Source organism: Drosophila rhopaloa, unplaced genomic scaffold (assembly GCF_018152115.1).
Source record: "Drosophila rhopaloa isolate 14029-0021.01 unplaced genomic scaffold, ASM1815211v1 contig_163, whole genome shotgun sequence".
Classification (NCBI taxonomy): Eukaryota; Metazoa; Arthropoda; class Insecta; order Diptera; family Drosophilidae; genus Drosophila; species Drosophila rhopaloa.
Genome location: NW_025335043.1, coordinates 14,575,169 through 14,599,152, shown reverse-complemented (window position 1 = coordinate 14,599,152; position 23,984 = coordinate 14,575,169). Strand labels below are relative to the sequence as shown.

General features: G+C 36.5%; 2 protein-coding genes across 4 annotated transcripts in view; one reads left to right on the top strand and one right to left on the bottom strand.

The window, feature by feature from the left end:
* Window positions 1-24: 24 nt before the first annotated feature.
* Window positions 25-1,401, bottom strand: LOC108045715 (upstream activation factor subunit spp27). The gene is made up of 2 exons (XM_017125109.2): window positions 1,268-1,401; window positions 25-1,200 (listed from the first exon to the last, which is right to left on the bottom strand). Exon 2 carries the CDS (start codon window positions 1,156-1,158, stop codon window positions 418-420), a length of 741 nt encoding a protein of 246 aa, XP_016980598.1. The 5' UTR covers window positions 1,159-1,200; window positions 1,268-1,401; the 3' UTR covers window positions 25-417.
* Window positions 1,402-6,655: 5,254 nt separating this feature from the next.
* The window catches only part of LOC108043470 (myocardin-related transcription factor B), a 44,133-nt gene continuing 26,804 nt past the window's right edge, over window positions 6,656-23,984 (top strand). For 2 of the 3 annotated variants that reach the window (XM_044458282.1, XM_044458280.1), the window contains exon 1: window positions 6,656-7,224. In XM_044458282.1, the coding sequence (XP_044314217.1) occupies window positions 7,161-7,224 (64 nt within the window). In that variant the 5' untranslated portion in view covers window positions 6,656-7,160. The remainder of the gene's footprint in view (window positions 7,225-23,984) is intronic. The other variant, XM_044458281.1, reaches the window with a different exon arrangement.

The window sequence follows — 23,984 nt, the reverse complement described above, 5'->3', positions numbered from 1 at the left end:
TTTCAACCCAAAAAAAAGTCGCCATTCAGATGCATCACTCGTCTATTTCTCTTTTTATTACTCGATACATTGCCTTAAACTTGTTTTTCTTTGATACTTTATAAAATGTAAACTACACGAGTTTGTTATAAAAAAATCATACACTTTATGTATTACAGTTTTCTTTTATATAATTTCTCCGTTCATCTTACGCTTCTCGTCTGAACTTTTCCTTAAAATGCCGTAAAGTGCATATCAAACCCGTCCTAATTAGGTTAATGCTAAACACATGCGTCAACTAAATCTTAATCAAAGGTTGTGTGGAACAAACAAATCCAAGCGGAGCCGAAAGTTACAGTGGGTTAGGTAAACCAGGCTGGCTGTGAGGCTGCGTACATATATGGTTGCATCTGGAGAGGATCGGCGGGCGGCGCGAACTTAGTCGAGGAAGTGCGGCTTGAGGTGCTTGAGCATGCCAAAGGTGCGGAATCGGCGGATCTTCATCACCTTCATCAGCTCATCGTCGCAGATGGCGAACTGCTTGTTCTTGGGATCGTACAGGTCGCGCTCCTTGATGATGGCCCACACCTTCTTGACCACTTCGTGGCGGGGTAGCGAGGATTCGCCCATGAGGGCGCTCAGTTCGGGTGAGAGATTGTAGGCCCTTGTGAAGCCGGTGCTCTTGCGTCCGGACCCGGACCCTGCTCCTCCGGCAGCCTTGCCCTTCTTCTTGGCGGCGGGTTTCTTTACCACCTCATAGTCCGAATCCGATCCTGCATCGCTCTCGGTCCCGGAATCATCTGCGTTCAGGGTCTTGCGCTTCTTCTTGGGCGCCTTGTGCTTGGTGGGTTGTGGCCTCTTCTTGGGACCCGGCTTCTTCTTCTTTTGGGCCTCCTCCTCGCTGCTGCTGGGGTCCTCCTCCTCGCTGGGCTCGCTCTCATCATCGGGCTCCGCATCCGGGTCCTTGCCCTCGTCATCGTCCTCATCCTCCTCGTCCTGCTGCTCGTTGATCACCTCCATCACGATCTTGTCGAACTCCTTTTTGCGGCTCAGCAAGGAGCAGTTGAGCTTCCCCTCCACCTGCTCGCGCACCCTCTTCGCGGAAATGGTGGCCAAATCTGCGTCCTTCAGAACGGCCTGTATTTCGCGACGCAGGTCCTCGCTTGAGATGTCCGACATCTTGTTCGTGGTATTCCTCGTTTTCCTGCGGGACACGTATTACTGTGGAGGCGGTAAGGGTTAGTTTCGTTGTGCCCGCCTGGAATTGGATGTGCTGGGACATGCTTACCTGCAACTCACTTTTCGGGGGTCTTTTCACGTTTTTCGAAATATTTTACGGCTACACAAATTCTTCCGTTTTTTCTTTACACCGGCGTCTCTATAGGGTTGCAACTTGATGACCGCACTTATCGGTATCGAAAGAAGAAAATCCCTCTATCGGACAGTGCTGACGGGGCTCTAGCCAAATGTGGCTAGACGACAGGTGCATACAAATCTAGCTATATTGAAGCTAAATTAATTTTTCTAAAAAATGCCCATTTCTAATAGCCTAAGATTATATTAGTTATAATTATACGTTGCTCTCAGCTAAACCCTTTTAAAAATGTTGTGTTAATTACATTTTTTAAGATATAATTACGGGTTCGGGTGTCAGCTAAGGACTTATTTAAGCTCGCAACCATTTTTGAGGCATATTTGCAGAGCATTTCAGTATTTTTGGTAGAGCAACATGGGATATTTCCACTGTCGTGCTGCGGCCACACTGGTACCACAAGAACGTCGCGTATTTGTTAAAAAACTACAACTAAATAATATTTAACAACCGTTTAAAGTTTTCCTCGCGTTTCTAAACGTATCTCCGATACGCGAAAAGTTATTGTCTTTGTCGGTTGCCGTTTACGTGTCGTGAAAAACAGTGCAATTGCAGCAGCTGCAGCAACAATAACAATATATAAAATATACCAGCAACAACTACACTACACACACACAACAACAACAACGTGCGCTGAGGTAATTTTGCTATTTTTTAATGCTTTATTTTATGTTTATTTATATAGTTGTGCGTGTGTGAGAGTGATGTGCGTTAGCTTCCCATCTAAATTTGATTTTTGCTGCAACTTTTCATGTAGTCCCCCTTTATTTAATTGCATTTATGTATATGTATCTATTCCGCTGTTTAAACCCCCTTTTTGCGTGAGATTCGCAAAGTTTTGGCGTTCTCTTTTGGGCTCCCCTTCTTCGCTTTTCGCTTCTCCGCTTTTTGCCGCTGCTTCGCGTCTTTGTTTTGCCGGCGTTTCGATGACGTTTTTGTTGTCTTCTTTTGTTCGAATTTACGACGCCCTTTTTCCAATTGGAACTTTGGGATCTCCGGAATAAAAAATGTTTTTTTTATTAAAAATAGATACATATACATACATTACTTAAGAATTGTGTTTGCCACTATATTTCTTGATTTACTTAGAAGAACTAAAGTAAGGCTTAGTTAAGGTAAACAAATATATAAAAAACTACGTTGTTATAAGATTCGAGTAAAAATCAGACTGTCATTAGTTTTAAGTTATTGTACACCTTTAAATAAACAATAAAATAAAAATAATCCACATTCTGAACATAGTAAAATGTCGCAGGAAAGAGAATTCCACCAGTTTTTCATGGAATGGAATGCATTAGAGTTTGATTGCATTGTCCCCCAATAAGAATATACCTCTCCCCCTGTCTTATTAGATAGCTAACCCATGTGGGCGGTGGTTGAGGTGTCTATTAATCACGTTTTATTGCTTCGTAATTTTCAAATAAAAACGGCAGAAATTACAAGGCGTTATTTCCAATAGTTCTTTTGTATCGACACAAAGTATGCTGGGCTATTTAAATCCCAAACTGATAAGGAACAATAACAACTTATTTCTAGATAAGAAACTGTGTATTTATCACATATATTTTGACTTTTAAGTTTGTTTTTCCTTTTCCCAAATGAACTCTTAACAATTCAAAAAAATTACACAATTCCCTAAGGAATGGGCTCGTTTTAAAAAAAAAAAACGTTCCTTAAAAAATGTTCAGGACAGAGTAAACAATATTCGACTATTTCTTAAATTTTCTTTACAGAAATCGGTGTGTATTTTGTAACATTATTAGCCGATTTAAATATTTATTTATTGCAGCGGCTGTGCTCTGCGTTGTCAGGCATTCATTTCTTATTTTTTGTTTGCCTTTTTATTTATTTTGTGGCTTGATGTCGCCTCACAGTGACTGCTAAAAGTATACACCCTCTACCTGTTGCTACGCGCCACCCACATAAGTGAAAGTATACTTTTCGTTGGAAGTGTTTCAGACAAATTTAATATTTCATCGTTTTTGTTTTTTTCAAACCAATTAGATGTTCTTGGCATAGTTTTTTCTTATTTTGACCGATCTAACATTGCTCATTTAAGTAATCACATAAATTATCACAGATTATGAAATCAGCCGATGAAATTGGTTGTGTGTTTCTTAAGATTTTAGATATTAAATTATACTCCTTGGGGAAAGGGGATTAATTGATGATAAGGAGATTAGATGGGGGTACATTTTTATAAATTTAGCTTAAGAACATTCAAGGTATTAATTTATTAAGCAAAAACCTTTTTAAGGGCTTTATAGGGTGCTCAATTTATTTGGTTTTCTATAGTTACGGGAATGTTTATTAATTCAATTTATTTTATTGTTATATTTTATACATCTATATTTTCACACTATAAATTATTTTAATTCTTTATTAAAGAATGAAGATATTCTGAGATTTCCCGCTGTCTTCGGGCTTTGTTTGTTTATAGCTGTTTTAAAACTAAACGCTCGCATTGCCGTTTCGTCATTATGAAACGACGTCAAAGTAAAAGCACCAAGAACTTTCGCACGGTAAAGATGTTTTTCAATTTTCCGCCGCTGCTGCTGCCCCGAAAAAAGAAAGAAAAACTTTTCTCGCCCACGCCGAAAATTCTGACGCGCTCGATTTGTGTTTGTCTTGGTGCCTTGTTCCCATATTTTTTATGCTACCCGCTTTATAATTTATGCATAAAAAAATCAAAAAAATAAATAAGCAATGCCTGCATTAAGACGATCGGGAGTGGAATGGATTTTCGCAGCATTTCAGCCGGAAAGTGAGGGAGCAGGGGGTGATTATGGGTGCACAGTGGGCCATAAAAGTCGGCCCACTCATAACTCATAGGCCAAACTATTTTTCTGTGACCCTGGACGAGGTGCTTGACAGTGGCAACAATTAAATTCGGGTTGGAAGTGCACATATCTTTTTATGTTTCTAGCATCTGTGCACTATAAATTTGTGCGAACGCCGGAATTCGCAAGTAAATTCCCTTTTTTTCGGTGCATTTGTTTGGCCCTGACATTGCACTTGCTGCATGGAAAATGGAAAATTGTGCGAACGCAGCTAATGGAAAATGCAAATGGGCGATATTTTCCCATGAAAAATGGTTCACTTTGTTTATGACAATTTCTAAATCGAAGACTGCACAAAAGGCCAAAAAAAGAATTGGAGAATCCAAAGCAAACAAGATTTAGCCAGAGGTACAGTGCGTAACAAATAATATAAAATTCATTTTTTGGAAAGAAGAAACACACTTCTCATCAGTACAGAAAAATTGTGATTTATGGTATCTTACTAAATATAATAATGAAAATGTTTAAATTAATTACAAATTCTTTTTATATGGATTATGATTGTTTTATAATATTTAATTGTATACATGTACGGGTTTATGTATATAGGAACTATGTAATATGTAAGATCTATCTGAGGTTTACTGTGAACAGTGATTCGACTTGACTAAAGGCATCATAAAGAACACGCCCACAACCATGACACAATCGAAGATGATGCCTGGTAATATGCCGCCCATTTGCCCGATTTTTCCCTGGCGGCCTGAAAAGTTTTGACGTTTGCGCCCGATTTGGCTATAAATTTGAAAAAATATTTTCTACAAAATTCTGCAGTCGCACAAAGCAAATATGTTGTGTCGCTAAATCAAAACGAAGAACAACAAAAGTCAGAGCTGAGTCAATTTTCTTATTTTTAGTTGCTGCTTTTGGTATGTGCTTTTATTTTATTCTTTTAAATGTACATTTCTATTTGCGAATAATAAAAAAAATATATATTTGTGCTAAATTTAACCCAATTAGTTGTCGGCGTTCTAAATTTATATTTGCAATTTACTTTGATTTTCCTTTGCCAGCATTCTTCGGCCGCAAATCAATCGAAAAGCAAACTCAAGGGGGATACTGAAATCGGGGATTAGTCATGCAGGTGTTTTTCTCTATGTCTTACGGCCCCCCACAATCGACATCGAATCAATTCACAGTTCGGTTTGTGTTTAGAAATTCTACGACCATCATAAATTATATTTTATATCTTGAATCGATTCCCCAAACGTCCAATTGCCCAATTTGCGAATTTGTTTATTGGCAAAAAATTATGCTGCGATCCGGGCGAAAGTTATTTCAGAGACGTTGCTTTTCAAGGTCGTTGGATTGTTTGCAAAGGATTTTTGCAGTTAAGATCTCTGCTTTGGATGTTGGCCAAATAATAAATATTATTTTTTTTTTTCGCTTTTTTCATTTGGCATATCTTATTTTTGCTCCTTGTGATATGTGGGTAGGGAAAATAAAAGAAAAGGTGTCGGGGACTGGAAATATCAAATGGGGAAATATATTTTAGGAAGTCAGTCATAAATAAAAAACATACAGAGTGCTTAGGCTATATTTATTTGGGAATTTCGATAGCTTTTGGATGCGTTGAACTTTAAGAGGTTTCAGTTTGTGTGACAATTTTTTATTATATTTTTTATTAACCTTTCTTTACTAAATGATTTGTCTTATACCATGGAGATTATGAGATTGTTGTACTGAATAGGCTTTAGGGATGCGCATATGTCATATGTAAATAAAGTATAATTATAAAAAAGGTTAAGTGTGTTTTTATGAGAAATAAATAAAGAAATGTATATGTATCAATTTGTAAATGTATTCCTTCTCATATGTTCAGCTATGTTTGAAAATGAACAAAAATTAAGATAATTAAATATGGGCTTATCATGTTCAGAATGGTTAATAAGTTCCTATTTATTATAAATTATGCTAGCCATCATTTAAAATACTCTTAATTGCTAACTTATGACAGCCAAGGTTTCTTTTTTAATCTTCTTCAACCTTTGAGAGGCCTTCGCAGATTTCCTCGTAACTGAACCCACTCAAAAAAGATTAGACTAAGTGCAGGCGGATGCCTTGACCCAGAAACCCACTTTGAAACGAAACCCAAACGATCGTAAGATCCCAAATACCTCACGAGATGGGCAACTCTCCTTGGTGTAGGGTGCTCGGTAAAATAGACCGAAAACTTTTCAGAAAACTTTTCGAAATTAAGAGCCGTGCGCCGATCGTCTTCGAACTCTCCGGCGAGAGGATTTTGAGTTCTATTTTCGAAAGAAACGTTTTCGAAACACGGAGAGTGAAAGAGCGCGGGCATTTAGTCGGTTGTTGTTCGTGTAGGAAATGTGAAAGTTCATTGTTTCATTGAGGAAAAATGGTGAAAAAGTCAAATTATCTAACAGTGGCGAGATGCTGCGCGCGGATGGCCGAAAATTTCGAATTCGGAATTCGAAATGGGAGCAGATCGGCGTGCGCCCGGAATATCTACACTCAGTGGTCTCTGCGGAGGTTTCACGTTAAAACGTCTCTCGAACGAAACACACGACGAGATTTCCACGGAAAAGCGCAATGTGAAAGCCAAAAAAGACTAGAAATAGCCTGGCGTGACGTCCCACACAGACGACAGACAGCAGAACGATTAGCACCGCACCGTCAGTAGCGGACTATAGCGAACCGAGAGAGGATCTAACGCCCCGATCTAACCGATCCGATCCGATCCTAACTAACTGATCTTGAAGTGTTTAGCCTAAGAAGTGTTACGAAAATGCCAACATTCCATTGCTGAAATCGGAAGGAAAATACCGAGAGAACATAGATTCCTGGGCAGCAGGTGGTTGTCTCCCGCGAGTGTCTCAAGTGCCTAAAACAAGGATGTGTTTTTAATCAAAAAAGAATCCCTCGACGGCGAACACCGAGCTGCGTTATCCGAGTTAAAAGTCGAGGAGGACTGCACCACCGGGTGGTTTTAGTGGTTCGCGGGGACCATGCCGGTCATTGCCGATGCCGCCAGCGATGAGCCACCAGCAAAATGTTGCAAACATTGTGAGGGTATGCCTAGATCTTACATCCAACCTATCCAACCTATCCACCTATATATCCACCTACTGTATAAACAATGGCAGGAAAAGTGCAGCGGGTTCGTTAACCGATTCGCCGCTATTGTTGGCTATTAACTTCGGCCCAAAATCCAAACACAATTGAAAGATTTATGCTTAATTTCTTCCCTCCCCCACCGTGTGCCCCCTATGTTTTTTCCCCCGCCACTTGACTGACATTAACTTTGCTCTCCATTTGTTTGTTTTAATTTTTGTTGCTCTTTGGCCAGGGGCAGCAATTGCTGGGCACTTAGTTTTTCCTGCTACCAAAAAAAAAAAAAAAATGAAGAAAAATGGAACAGAAGAAAAACCGCTGACGCGTCTACTTAAAATTGTTTGGTAGTGGAAATTCATGACAGCTAACGCCACTGGCTGCAAAATAGGCCTCGAGATTAGCTAGGGAAAAATGGATTTTCGCCGGGATTTTGACAACATTATAATTTTGACCGGAAATGTCAAAATATTATGCACAGGAAACTAATTTAATTTCAAAGAGGATTTTCATGTTAATGTTTTTTTTTTTGAATTTAATGAAATGAGCCATAAACACTTCCTTTGATTGCATTTCATACAATATCTGTTTTATAAATTACGGTTAGCATTAAATGCAACTCATTTATACATTCTAGTTTAATTAAAGATTTGTTTAATTTGTAAACATAGTTTCTGACGATAGGCTATAAACATTTATAAAGTCTATGCTAAGAAAATGGGGATCGATTTAAATAGTTTTAAAAATGTATTTTCAATTCGAATTGAATATAAATTTTGTTTTCTATATTTACGTGAATTTTATAATTCGTAAGCCGCAATTAAAGTTCCATTGTCTTTATTGGAAGATCAGAAATTTTCATTTTTAAACTTTATGTAAATTTACTTGAATATTTGCTTCCTTTTATACAGTCTTATTACAATATTGACATAATATGTGTATGAGCATCGAATAAATAATTAACGTAACGATTTCAAAAATCTGTCTTTACTTTGGTTAAGATATGAAAAAATGTTAAAAAATAAATTTTGACCTGAAGTTTGCCTTGTATATGGTGTTATCGTTAACTTGTGATAAGTCTTTGGATAAGATGAAATATTTATAAAAACGCTGGTAGTTCAATTTTAGTTCATTTAGATTAATTAAGCAAAAGTGTTACCCCTAATGAGCAGAGGCTGAGTTTTTTGTTGCTTTTGCTGGCTGCCTTTTGGCCGTGCGTTTTCTGCTTGGCACGCGCTCAATGTCAAACTGACCAGCCCACCTTCCCCCGCCCACTTTCACGGCGCACCCCACCAGCACCCACCACCCACCACCCCCAACCCTTCTACGCCTTGGCTAACGAGCTGTTAAAAATAAAGCATTGTAAAATGTTGTCAACAAATGCAGACATTGTATGAATATATAATATAACGAGGAACCCAGCATATATGCCAAAGTTAAACAAAGCGTGGGCGAACCCCAGAAAAACGCAGCCGGGAAATTGAAAATCTTGCGGAAAATATTTGAAATCGAAGAAAAGGAATATGCAACTTTTATAGAATGAAATCTTTCGTAACCATTTGACTTTAATTACAAAAAGAAAATATTAATTTACCAGTGACATCTAAATTACAAAATCGATTTGGAATAATACAAAATAAACTATCACTTATGTTTTTGACTTTAAAAACATATTTATCATCTAAATTATTCTTCTTTTATATTTCAACTGTCCTAATATCCATTGAATAATAACAAAATTTGGTGTCTTTTTTGATTATTTTATTAACTTGATTTAATTTTAACTTCAAAGTAAACTTTAAGACGCAAATTTGTAATATTATAGTTAGAACCGTTTCACTTTCAATCATGAAAAGAAAGAAAGCTCCTTTTATCTTCTATAAATCCAATAAGCCAACGCTGCCACTTGTTGTAACCCACAATAAATAAACTTTCCCCTAAAGCATTTAAAAATAAATAAATTACCCTAATACCCAGAATTAATCAAACTAAAAAAACAAGCAACAAGCTAACAACGGGCTAAGCCAAATCATTTTGCCATATAAACGACTTGTTTACAACAATGCAATCTTGTTTACAAATAGCTGAAAAGAGGAGGAAAATTCCATTTCTTGCGGCTAATCGGAACGTAAAATTTTCCAAGCCTTGACACTCTTTCAATATATTGCGCACATATATTTTTATTCCATTTGATATATAGTGAATTTGATGGCTGTGATTAGACAACTGCAGCTGAATGTAAAAAAAGATTTTCATTTTGATTTTTTTCGTTTATGGCTTTTTTATTTACATGATAAACGAGGGGCAGACTGCTCAGCAAAATTAGCTGCTGTGTGACAGCTAAAGCGAAATAAAATTAAATTTAATGAAAATCAAAAGCGAGGCAGACACAACCGACTGCTGTCCCTTTCCAGCAGGCTTTTCCTTTTTGTTTTCCATGTTTTTATGACCATTTTCAATGTAATTTTTAGTGTTGAGTGGGGCACAAGGTGTTGTCGTTTTGTGTTTTCTGCGTGTGAGCTCTCCTAAACACTTTAAAATGAGTGTCGCTGGGGCTATTTCCAGTCCCCCACCTCAGTTACCCCTTATCCATCCATCGCATTCCCTTTGGCTGGGCATTCCTGACATCTCTTTCGATTGCTTCTTGGGGGGGAACAAAAATCGTGCTGAACTGTGAATTTGAAAAGGGGGAAACATTTTAATTTTCTGTGGTTCATCCAAAGAATTTCGGGGATCACTCACTGACTGAACTCACAAAGCTCATTGAACTGGTTTGTGCAGGGAAAAAAAATAGTAGAATATTAGTTGAATCATCATTAATCAAAGATTGCCATTTATTAAAAAACTATTTTCAAGAAGTCTCGTGGAATAAGATTTTTAAAAAGATATTTTAAATTTAAATATGTGGTTTAAGCTTGGTTTAAACATGATTTTGTCTTAATTTAATCTTGAGTTTAATATAATATGATTAAATCTTTTTCATACAGAAAGTGCCTAGGCTAGTTTTCCATTTATTATTATTATTTAAAAATCACGACCATTTTTTCTTTCTGTAGACTCAAAACTACTAACCCAAAAGCACTCAGCTTGCAATTGGAAAATCAATCAACTTGGAGGCTTTTCCAGCCAGCCGCCCAATGGGGAATTCGAAAATTTCACTTACAACTCGACGAGCCGCACACAAAGTGGCAAATAAATTTGCACTTGCATCATCATCATCATTGCCATATCGTATCGTATCGAATGGAATGAATAGGAATACGAATATGAATACTGATATTCCATGGCAGCCAGAGCGTCGTGTTCGATTGTTTTTCCTCGCAGCGCGCGAATGTGTGAAAAACATGCCGCAAAATTGCCGAAAAAGCCAAACGCACACATGGAAATTGCGGCCGACTGTGTGTATTTGCATTTTGCCCATTTTTGTAGTCAAATTTCTGTTGTTGTCTGAATCAGCCATCCTCCGTCCCACTTTCGCCCACTTTTTTCATCCCTTTCTGACGTCTTTTGGGTGAGCTTGTACAACGCGGCGTATGAATATAGAAATTTTATTACTGCTGGCTTTTCTTGTTGTTGTTTTGTTGTTGTTTCTAGCTTGCGCAATGTTTACACATTAAATTTCAGCGTCCAGTCAAAGTCAAAATCCATGTACACGAAAAAGAGAGAAAAGAGAATCGATCGGTGATTTTTTAAGGGAAAAACAGGGGAGAAGTTTTGCTACACTGAAAAATTATTTTTGTCCCAAGATCCATATTTAATATTAGAGATGATTTGAATATCTTCATGTATTTCACTTTTGCTAAAATAGTGAAAATATATTATATTATATTAAACACAGAGTATAATATAGTTAGGAAACAAAATTTTGAATATATCATAAAGATGATCAATAATATATAAAAATTAGATCTAAAGACTTATCAAACTACATTTTTTTATAATATCAGCTTAAAAGGATCTAATTTTTTTCCGTTTACTTGTTGTTCATTACTTTTGCATGTTGCAGACACATGTTCTGGAACGAAAATCCCAAACAACAACAGCAACAGGCAGTTTTTCGTAACTATATATGTAAATCCCCAACGTATGGCATCGCTATATATCCCACATTGTCCAGTTTTACTTCGCTTAGCAATTTTGCTGGCCAAGAAATTCGTTGGAAAATTCGGAAAACGAAAGCGCACGCATTTGTGCAAATAAACAATGCGCGGGTGTGTGAGGGGGTGGAAAACAGGTGGGGGTGGGTGGTTTTTAAAGGGGTGGGCGCAATGCTACATACATCTAAGCAATGTCTGAATAATTTACAGTGGGTAATAGGCCTACATGTGGGAGTATTGATATGGAAATTAGGATGAAAGATAAACGAGTTTTTATGACGGTTTTATTTTATCGCAAAAGAATTTTGTACGAAAAATGATGAATGCACTTTTTGATTTATTCTTCCATTAAATAAAAAGGAAAACAAAATTATTCTACGCCATTTAATATATTTCAATTCTTATTAGAGACAATGATTAAATTCCATTTTTAATTTTGCGAAATATTTTGTTTGTTGCCTTCCAATTTATCTTCAATTTTCTTTTCTAAAAGCCCCTTTGAGTCTGCTGCTTTTCCTCAATAAACGCAATAATTTGCTATTGCCACTGGAAACTATTGGATTCCAATCCCGCGAAAAAATGCGAAAAAACACAGAGAGTAAGAAATAAGAGGGATTGTCTTGGGATCTCGAGTTGGCAATTTGCAGGTGTTCCTATCGCTGGATAAACAAATTACCTGTCCTCCCCTTTTCCCCCGCTTTTTGAATTGTTACTTTTTTTTTTCCTCTGGCTTATTGGCAAATATTTTTCTTGGTAATTTAGTGAAGTTTTCATGCGAGAAGCGTGTGTCTGTCTTTGCAAAGGTCGTTCTTCATGTTTCACATTGCCTTTTATTTAATAAACTGATTCGACTTGCTGTTCTGTTCCCCTGCTGCATTTATTCGCCCGTTTCGCTTATTGAAATGGAATCCCATGAATTCTTTATTGTAAATGCAACAATTTGTATTCATGGCATCGCTCGGGTCGAGTTCAAGACCCAAGATTCTCGAGACCGGGATGATGTAGCATGACCATTATGACCGAGAGCGGGACGAGATGGTGGCTGCGACCTTGACTTTGAACTCATTTCAATGAAAATTGCAGCATTAAAATGGAGGCCAATGGCTGGGCTAAGTACGAAAAATGGTTGCGAAAAATCTGCAAGGTTGCCGAAAGCAATTCAGGTGAAATTAGGGTGGAATGGACTGGAAATCGAAGCAAATTTAATTTCTTCAATTAGTAAAGTTTAAAAGTACTCTGAAGTGTGTTCCAAAGGGTTCGTAAATATTTAATGGGACTCGAAAGTGTCACATTCTTGTAATGAGATTTAATTGGTAAAATTCGAATTTGATTTTAAATTTTATTTAAAACTGCAGACAAGTTAATAATTATACTTTTCTTCATAATAACTATGCTACCTGTCAAACATAATCTTATGCATTATGAACTTAAAATCATATTACATACATGTACGTGTTATGTAGACAAAATTATTACTAAGCTGTATTTAAAAATTAATTGTCTTACAGCATATCTCTAACAAAAAAATATTGACTCAGGAAAGAGTCATTTTATAATTATTTTCAGGAGAGACCCATTTAGAGGCTTTCCAGCCCATAAACATCGTCTAAACTTTTATGATTATTTTTTATGGGGATAGAGAGCTCAGTTGGGCAGCACTTTTGCAAATAGGAGCCCCTACACCTCCCTTTACCCCCATTTAGCACGAAAACACCCACTAAAATACACACATTTCGGGACAGAGTCCGGCGCACGCCTCATTAGAACACCTTTCAGTTTGCTGTGTAATTTTCGCAACATTTTTAATGGCGTGCGGGGACATTTTGGCACTCGAGTGACCGTGTGCGTTTTACCACCCCCTTTCCCCTGAATTTCCTCGCATTTTCTTTGGTTTCCCTGGCTGCTGCGTCGCACGCAAAACTATTTAGAGAAGTGTCAAGAAATGTCTGCATTTTGCATTCGCCGTGGCCATTGCATTGCAACATCGTAGCAGTAGTCACACGCCTGCCACCGCATATACTAGATATATATCCAATACTATATACGATATCTGGTGCGGGCGGGCGTTGATAAATTACAAAACAGTGCGGTGGCTATTTTAAATGTGGCATGAAATTTGCTTTTTTGCTATAATTCGCTTTTTTAGCAGCGCTTTTTATGCTGTCAACGGAATCGGGACTATATGGCATCTATATCTCAAAATGTCGACTTTCTGCCTGAGCGAAAACTATGTCAGATTCCCCATTTTCTTTCGAGTGCATAGAACGACGAACACTTTGTCTAAACAAAAGCATCCAAACACGCAACGCAATTGCCAAAAACAAATGAAATAAACCAAAAAGAAATTGTCTTTTTGCGTTGCGTTTTGTTTGTTTGCCGTTTTGTGATTTATTTTCGCTTTGACAAATGCACAAAAATTTGACCATGGCATGTCAAGAAGTGTGGTCATTGTATTTATAATGCCACTCCGATATAGATAAATGGCCAACAGGCGGAGGCGGCGGAGCTGAGACAGCTGAGCGATAGATGACTCGATGGCTCTTCCAGAAAGGACTGACGAGACGCGTGATCCGAGTGGCTAATTAGTCAGGGATCCGTGAAGAAATCTCGAAAATCTACGTGAAATGTGTTTGAAATTAGCGGGCATTATTCATATATTTTTCTTGGATTTTTATTTGCTGAGCATAACAATCAGAAAATTAATGATGAAAAATAAATCCATTCTTGGGTACACACAAAAAGACTTAAATTGAAATATTTTATTTGAATGTCAAAACATTTTAGCTACATATAATAAAAAGAAAATATATTTAAACCTATGTTTAAGAATGCACCTAACATCATTTTATTATTTAAAATCTCTAAAAATGTCAGTTGTAAAATTAAAATCCAATTTAATGTCATATTTACTGCTACAGTAACGTTTCAAAATACAGTTTATTTTTTGTTCTTTGGATAGCTAATTGCTTCACTTTGCGAACAATTATTTGCTGCTTATGCAGCTACTTTTAATTAGAGTAGTTCTCACTCTTTTACCGGGCAATTAATGCCAGCAAAGTCGGATAACTTCATTTCCGTTGAACAAACAACAACAGCTGGGCAGAGTTGGCTGATGCATATTAATAAACATGAATATTGTCAATGTGGGTCAGGAAAAAATATGGCAAAAGGGAATTGAAAGAGCAAAAACGGATAAAAGAAATAAAAACCAGACGCTGCAGCCATATATAAAAATAGAAACCTCGCGAATTGAAGTTGAAACAGGTGCATGTTGCACGATTCATTTTTTCTTCTTTTTTTTCTGCCAATGTTTGCTCTTGGTTGGGGGTCAATTTAATGTTTGACTCTTTGGCACTTTTGAACTTACGCAGACAGATATTTTATACCTTAACCTTCGTTTTTTGGCACACTGAAAAATGTAAATATAAGAATGGTTTCTAAAATGAGTTTGCTATGCAATTTTTATTTAAAAACTCTACAATTTATTTAATCAACAATTTTTATAGGGATAAAGTTCCAAAATATTATTTTAAAAATACATTTAAATTTGATATCAAACATTATTTTTTTTGTGCATTACTGTTTTTGTGTGGCATTGAATGAAATTGCATTTTACACTCGCTGACATGGGCACAAATCTCTAGAACCTGGCAGCACACAACTTTTCAATTTCCCCCACAAATCCCATGCACATGTCAGTTAGTTGGCCCGACAATGCAATCAACATAAATACAAATCCCTAAACTATTTTAATGTCGACTTGACCCCAAAAAGTAGCTCCTGTCCCCTGGCTTAAAGTGTAGTTGCTGTTGATGTGGTAATGGAAAAGTTTGGCCAACACCAAAAATAAAAAAAATAAAAGAAAAAATGGCACTCAAAGAGCCAACTTAAAAACGCATCAAAGTCGGTTTTTGGCTGTTGGCCAAAGCTGCTAACTGGGCGTATACGTAATCAGATGTGTTGCTGTCCCACAGGAAAGTTTTGGGTGATGGCTTTTGCTTTGGGGAGTCAATTGTTGTGGTAATATGCTTTAAGGTTTCCATTTTATAGAATATTTAGCAAGCTAACTTTTAACAGCTATTGAAAAGTATCTGAGAAAAGTAGAATTATGAAAATTTACATTTCCCCGAGGATAAAAGTTGTGTTAGGATTATCTACAATTTAAACAAAATGTCTTTATAAATAGTTAAACATTATATTTGATGTTTTTTTAAAAGTTATCACAATAATAATATTTCTTGTTTTACTTGAAAACCATAGAGTATTTTCATATGTATAATATTAATATTTTGTATTCATTCCCATAATAAATAACATTGCTGGCTCATCTAATTGGAAATTGGTTTTCCAATAATTTCTTTTGAGCTACGTCGAACGTTGAACTTTGCGCCCAATAAATATATATGTAGCTGGTGTGATATAAGGGGAGGATATTGATCCTATTATGGAACACATGCAGACACTTCAGTTCATTGACATCTCGCTAATATTTTGCCATTAGTGCGTAAAGAAACTGTGTCTCAATTTTTGGGGGCAAGACAAAAAAAACGAAGAAATATGGACACCATAATGAAAATGTAGGCCCAGACATGGCCCAATATTTTACAAAGATTTTGCATAAATTGCGATGTTGTGCCTGTGAAAATGAGAAGCAATCAAATGGCAATTAACACTATTCAGCCAAATCTCATGATAATGCCCCATTCCGATAGATATTGCCTGGCCATCTTGTGTTTTGGCCCTAATTGATGGGCCTGGCCAATAACCTCCGCCATCTAGACTCTTTTTACAATTAGTGGGAATTTGTTGATTTGCATAAATCTGTTTTTTTCCCCCTTTTTCGTTTTTTGTTTCTCGATTCGCCATTGTTTAGTTCTTGATCTGTCTGTTTTTGGGCTGACTTTTTTATTGGTTTCAGTTGCGCATTTCCCATCCGAATTGTTTATGTTTATGCTGTGTGTTTTTAACTTAAATATTTGGCTGCCATTGCAGGCGGTACATTAGTCACTGATTAAACGATTAGTTTTGAGTCGGAATATTTTTTTGAGCAAGTTTTTATTAGCACAAATCATTTGCAATCTGTTGACTTAACAACATGTTCTTTGTTGTGATGTACATAAAATAAAATTTACAAACTTAGGCATGCTTTTATCTGTATCTTTTTTTTATCTTAGGTTCTTGGTTTTTTTCACTTATTTAAACAATTCAACTTATGAAGTTCGGAACTATTTCTGTATCCTTCGAGGGGGTCCAACCTTTTCACCTCGAGGGTTAAATTTATATTTCGGACTCCCTCCCGTTGTTGTTAATTGCTTGAACAGAGCCAGCGACATCACAACCATAAATTTTGATGGGCCTGCATTTATTTTTAACCCAATTTCCCGTCGTTCCATAGTTTTTATATCAATGACGGTGCTACTATATGTGTATGCTTTTTTATATGCTTGTCAGCCTTTTAGAATTTATGTTGTGTTTTTCATACATTCTTCTGGTTTGTCTCGGCTGTTTCATTCCATTCTATAAAATAATTTTGTTGTCATCGTGGCGAGGGGGCTGTGTTTTTTGTTTTTTGTATTTTATATTTTTTTTTTCTTTTGAGATCCCAGGGCGGTTAGTCGGTTGGTCGAAAGCAACAGATTTCTTAGCTTCACACGCATTTGACTTTCAAATGAAGGACAAATATTGTACGGGGCGAATGGGCGGGCAGCAGCAACAACAAACAAACAAACATACGGGGAAAAATAGGAAAATAGGAGGTGGGTGGGAGATGTGAGGTGAAAGTGTGAGGGCGTTCTGTGAAAGTTTTGCATTGGTTCGGATTTTTCCGTAGGTTCTATATCTTCTGTGCCTCCCTTCTTTCATCCCAACTTTGTTCTCGTTCGAGGCTGTGCATATAAATTATGTGAGTAATTTGATTTTAAACTGTCTGTTATTTGCCGGTTCCATCTTATTCGAAAAAGATTGTTGAAAAGTGGAAAAGTTTGCCAAGTAATTGCCTGGATATACATTTATTGTAAACATTTCGGAGCATATAAAATGTATGATGTATGACACAAATAGATTTGGATTTGTAATGGACACAAAGAAAATCTTTTTGTTATCCCTTTTGAAGAATCAAAGTTTAGTTTAGGAAATTAATTTATTCAAAGTTTCAAATTGGTTTATTTATTTGTCTTGGCTGGAAAGTTTGACAAGTAATGATTGCAATGGGTTGTTTAAACATTTTTAGGCGCTTTTGTGTAAGATATACCTTTATTTAAATAAATATCTAACGTAAAAGTTTAATTGTATTATTCTTATTAAACTTTTTGTTGTGATGTTTAAGTCTGAAAAAGATTTAAGCAATAAACAAGCCGCACATAAAAATATATACTTATTTGTTTTCCTTGAAATTCCACCATTAATCCCCACTAGAGCATGCAATATATTTATGCTGGCTTAATGGTTTTCTATTTAATTTGTCGTGCATTTCTTTTGGTTGTGCCAGTGCTTAATATGTGGAATTGGCGACTCCTTACTTTTTACGTTTCTCAATTTGAATTTATGCTGCACACGTTGGACGTAGAAGTGTGGTAGAGGCGTTGTTTGCAACGTCCGGCGGCCAAACAAAAATAGATTTGGCCCAACGCTGCCACTTAAGCCGCCGCGGCAACATTTTATCGACACGAGCCAACTGTCAGTCGGATTGGGGATCGGGAATAGGAAAATGGGGATCCTAAGCATTGTCAGACTCTCTGAGCCCAGAGCAATAGGCCTTTGGTTTTTTAGACCAAATAAGACCAAACAATACGGCGGCAATGCAAATAACTTGGCACGCATCTTGTCGACGCCGTCGTCTCTTGTTTTATTTTCCCTATGCTTTTCTTTCTCTTTTTCAACTTTTTTTTTTTTTCTTTTTTGCATCTACGAAAAGCGGATTCTAATGCATTTTCCTTGGCGTGCCCGAATAATTTCGAAACTTAACTTGAACGCTTATGTCGGAGAAAATAGCAGCGGTACGCGGGCTCCATGTCTGTGCAGTTTTTGGTCTTGTTTATTTAGGACTCGGACTCGGGTTGTGTCTGTTGGATAATTTTCTACTTTATTCTTGCTTGGTCTGCATAAAAAATGCAAAAAACCAAACGTCAGACGAGAATTTTATTTGCTGTTTTTATTATTTTCCCTGTGACTTTTGTACAACGTCCCCTTCCTTTTCCCATTTTCTATTACGGACTCTGTGTGTTTTGTTCTGTTTCGTTTTGTTTTCGGCTTTAGTTTGGTTTTGCTTGGAAAATTGTTTTGTTTTGTTTTGGCCTTTTATTTGCCTGAATGTAATTAATTTACAGGCCAGCCGCAAAAAGTCCTTCTCTAGTTGAATCTTTATTTGGCATTGCTTTCTATATATCTGCGGCTGACCACATCGAAGGGGATGGGATGGGAATGGGATGGCATCGCATCGAATCGGATCAGCATAGATCAAGCGCATTTTTTGCGTACCCAAATGAGCAATTGCGAAAATAGCACCGTATTTAGGTTTTAGGTCGCGAATTGCTCATCGATCTCTGTGAGGTATAGAAAACAGTACTGCACACAAAACACACAAAAAATGCCATGAAACAGAATTAATAAAATAACATCCCCAAAATATTATCGATTTTTAGTAGGTAATAGAATCTAAATAAACTTTAACGCCTGGTTAAATCAGTTAATTATTTTAAATAATATTGAGATATTTTGATCACTTTTTAGTGTATTGTCAGTTGTATTCCAAACCCAAATTGTATGCATTTTATGCCTGCAACCAATTCATTGTATCTTGTTTTCCTCTTGTTTACATTTGTATATATTTGCTACGCTTCAACAATCAGCGTTTCAATCAAACCGCTGTTAGCCGCCAAATGCAAACACACCCCTTCCAATCCAAGGGCCAAACTAAAAGATACATGACCACACACACAGATACTCAGTCACGCAGACATGGATACATGAATGCACGGGGAGTATCGCATGCGGAGCTCATAAAAGTAAAATGGCGTTACATAAAACTAAACGTTATTTCACCCAACGACCCAGCTTTCAGTTAGTGATGCGAATCAAATAAACGTCAGATCGTGACAAATGATTGGATATGATATGGTTACAAAGCTGAACTAAATAAATAAATGGTATCAGATACAATAGTGCGAATAATTAGAAAGCAAGGTGTTGTCATGCAAATTAATTACTTTTTTACTACTTACTTGATAAGCTAACATTAAAGAAAATTATTAAATGAATCTTATCTACAAATTAATACTTCAATTTTATTATAATGAATTTGATCGCTGATGATAATGATTTCAGATTAAGTTTTGAAACGTCTCGTTTGAATTTAACTAAAAATAGCCCTCAAAAACAATAACCTATGAAATAAGTTAGCGATATCTTTAAAAAACTAGTGTATGTATATTTTTAGCTCGACTTCAGTTGAACTGCCATCCTTTTATCGACGGATCTTTATCGTTGTCATCATCAGCAAAATCGAACACACCTGAGAAATCAATCAATCGATTTGTTCAGCTGTAAGCGACTTGGTAGCTAGAGCGAGAGGGCAGATAGAAAGAGAAAGTGAGACTTTAACAATCAGTCGCAACATGTTGTCAACAAATTTTGAACGTTTGATAAAAACGAAGGCAGAAAAGAACCGTGACTAGCTGACTGTGCCAAAAGCCCGCTGGCATTTTATGTGCCGAAAAGGAGCTGAAACAGAAAACAAAAAAAAAATAAGTAGAAACGAGAGGGAAACAGGGTGTGAAAGGGACAGAGTCGTCAATTGTCAGGCGGCGACACATGTAAATAACTTCAAACGCAAAACAAATGCGAAATGAAAATAAAGAAAAGTGTCAACAAACGACAAGGCCCTGCGGCCAAAGTGCTGCGTTTGGCTGAGAAATTTTCTTTTTTTTTTACCCTTGCAAAGGGTATTTACTACCAGTCAAAACTTTCCGACTCTATATCTCTATATTCTTGATCGGCATTACCTGGCAAGTCGATCTTACTCTGAACATTTGTCCGTCCGCTTGTCTGTCCGTTTTATTTTATAGCGTATAGGGTATAAAACAATTCGGCTTGCCGAAGTTGGCTTTATTTTATTTGTTTTTGTTTTTTAATTAAAAATGCTGATTTGAAAAAGTAATTTAAAAATAATACTTTAACATATATTAACCGATTTGAACATAAAATTTATAAAAAGTATAACCAACGATAAAAGATTGATTTTTAAGTATTTAAATTACAATATTTTGGCTTGGGTTTAGACAGCTTGTTTACCATTTCACAACACACATAATGTATGCTTATCATCTTTTGATAGAAATCTATTAAAGACAGAGTTGGACATTAAATTTCCCTAAGATCTAATTAAAAAATTTGCACATTTTTAATTCAGCGATTAGGAATGAAAGGTAGCAACCTTAATTCAAATTCATCCCGCATACTCAAAAGTCTTGCCGAAAATCTTGTCAAATACCTTTGACAGTTCCCTTCAAAGGGAAATGCAGTCGGAAAAGTCTGGGGCAGCAGAAGGGCCGCGCCATCTTTTGATTTACGCCGTCCGCCGTGGAAAATTTTTTACCCACACACACAGGGGGGAAAATCTGGCTACGCATTCCATGTAAATATTTGGAGCTGCTAAGCAGCTGACAACTGTTGCCCTTGTGCAATGGCGGAAAAGTTCCATCGAAACGAAAAACGGAAAACGAACAGCGAGAAAAGCGAAAAGAAAAGCCCGGGCAGCTGGACAACAAATCAGCTTAGATGGAATGCCTCAATAAACTTTCACTTCTGTTACCAACTTTTCGCCTGCCGCCGGGAGAGAAGTCAACTCAAATCCGTCCGCCCGTCTGTCTCATTCGTTGTCCCCATTCTATTTTCGGACGGAGATTTGTGGCGTTCCCATTTCACTTTTTTTTTTTCTTTTTTCGAGATTCTCCAAGTTTTTACCTTTGACGTTGCCTTAAGGTGGCACTAAGTATATAGCGTATATATATGTTTCTTAGAGATCTGTAGAGATTTCTAGCGCTCAATGCGTATTTCAGAGGGTGGTTTGGCCTGCCCCTTTTCTATCGAAGAGGCGATTTGAAATCTAATGAACTTCTTGAATAATGGGACTTTAAATGATAGGAATACTATTTAAATTCACCCCAATGAATGTTTTTTCTATATACTATATATATTTATATATATAGATGTAGTTGTTCTATATCAATGATTTATATTTTTTTAAATATTATTAAAAGTCTTAATTCCACACCAATGCAAAACCCTGAGATTAAACGAAAACTAAACGCTATTCTTGAATTCGATTTACTGCACTAGTTTCTTACACACATTTTTGCCAAAGTCATGAGAAAACGTTGTTTGGAAAAAGAAAATTCATTGATTTGTCAGGGCAGTAAAAGTAGACGAAAGCAAACGTAATAAATACATTAAATGCTAATAAATTGCCAATGGAAGAGACAGTGTTGCTGCTGCTACTCTGCCCTTCTTGTCTGGGCTTTGAATTTGGCATAAACAAAAATGATTAATGCCCACATGGGGACATGAATGAACAGCATTTTAGAACAAAGGCAAACAGAAGCCATCAATTGGCAAATGTCGTACGCACATCCATCATAATTATGCACATATTCGAGTTGTCGGAGAATATTTGACAACTTTATTACGCGGTCCGCAAAATGTTGTATTCGGTTTTCTTCATTCCGTTGGCGAGATTTACAGGTTTTTAATTAAAATCATTCCATGCGAATTCATCAAATGACGGACTGTCGTCTCGTCCAGTCTTTCTCTCAATCCTATTTTTTTTGTTCTTTCAACGAGCGTGGGCGACATTTGCATTCGCTGGTTTTATTTTGTTTTTGGCCATTTGGTGCTCTTAATTTGCTTCATGTGTCAGATGGCGCTGCACTTTGTTCGCCTCGGTTGTGGTGCGAATTTCTTTAGCGACAATTCCATTTATTTCTGGCTGTTTGGTTTATTTATTGCGATTTTAGGCATGTTTCACATTCACCCGCTTCTTAATTGAGATATTTATTTTCGGTGCAGGCGATGTTTATAATTTATGAATTTGATGGCTGGTAAATTGGATGATGTTTTCAGCTTAATGGAAAATTAGCTGATTTAATGAGGAGCTGCACCTTTTTTTGCGAAATAAGTACGCAACAACAAAGAAGAAACATCTTTGAATTATGTACAAAATTCCATAAGGTATACAAGCCTAGTCAATATTAATTTTTCTTTTTAAACTGAAGATAAAAATGTTTTCTAATATGAAAAATGTAAATTGATGTTTATTTTTCATCTTGTTTTTTATGTAAAAAAAATTATAAAATGTTCATATGTAAAGTGTTTAAAATTACTTTGATCCACATAAGCTGAGTCATCATTTGTTTGATAATTTTGTTTGGCAATACATTTTTTTTTTTTTAAATTTAAGCAGCTGTTGGTATGACATGTTTTGTTGTTTTATTGTGAAAAGCCCAAAATTTATTAATCACTTTTTGCACAAATGTTCGGCACTCAACGCCTCCGACTGTTAAGTGTTTAGTTTTGTGCTTTTTTTTTTTCATGTTTGTGTGTTTGATATTTTTAGCTTTGCCGGCCGGTATTTGCAAATTATCAGTACAATTCAGGCAGTCATTTTGGGTGGGTGTTATCTAATGAAATGCGGTTTCATGGCCCCGTGTTCCAATTTTTCACGACTTCCTAGACATCCCCATTTCGACCTCTACTTGAGCATTAAGTTATAATTATCACTCGCCTTAAAGCCCAAGTCGAATAAATTAGAAAGAATAATGCTCACCACATAGATAGAATGTATAACAATCAGAATTTGTCCGCTGTATATGTATCTTAATGACCCTCATTCTTTTGGCGGTGGAGAGGGAAAATATCCAAATAGCCGAGATGCCAAGAAAAATAACATAAAAATTGCCACAAAATATTTTCTAAATATTTGTATTTAGCGCAAGTTAAATAATCAGACAGATTACCAAAAACTGAACAACAGCACAAACTACAGATCCAAAACCGCCAGCGAAAATTGCCAAACAAATGTCTACAATTTTTGACAAAATTCTAGCAATTCATAAAAATTAACATCATTTTGTATGATTTTCCTAAAAAAGATTTCGTATCAAGAATTGCAATATATATTTTTAAAAAGTTTAAAAGTTATTTTAAAAGTTACAGTTCTTTATTTAGCTTACTAAAAAATATTAAAAGAAATTAAATTTTATTTTCGAAAAACATTTGCATGGATTTTTTGAACGCCCACTGCTATAGTTTTCACTGAGCAGAAACTACTCTTGAATTTTCTAGTATATCTTAATGTACATACACATGCAGCAGCAACAAACACCTGTAGCCGCGAATCGACAAGGTTGCTCCTGATTTAGGTGGTTTTTCCTGGCAACATTGCAAGCAAATGCCGCTAAGCTCTCAATTTTTCATCCTACAATGTTGCAGTTGGGTGGCGTTTTCCGTGGGTGGCTCTTAACCTGGTGCACCTGTTTGCCCATTGAAGCGTTGAGTTCACCCAGCCAGCTTGTTGTCATTTCCCAGGCAAACACGTAACTTTCCACATCAAACTTAAATTATGCAAATGTT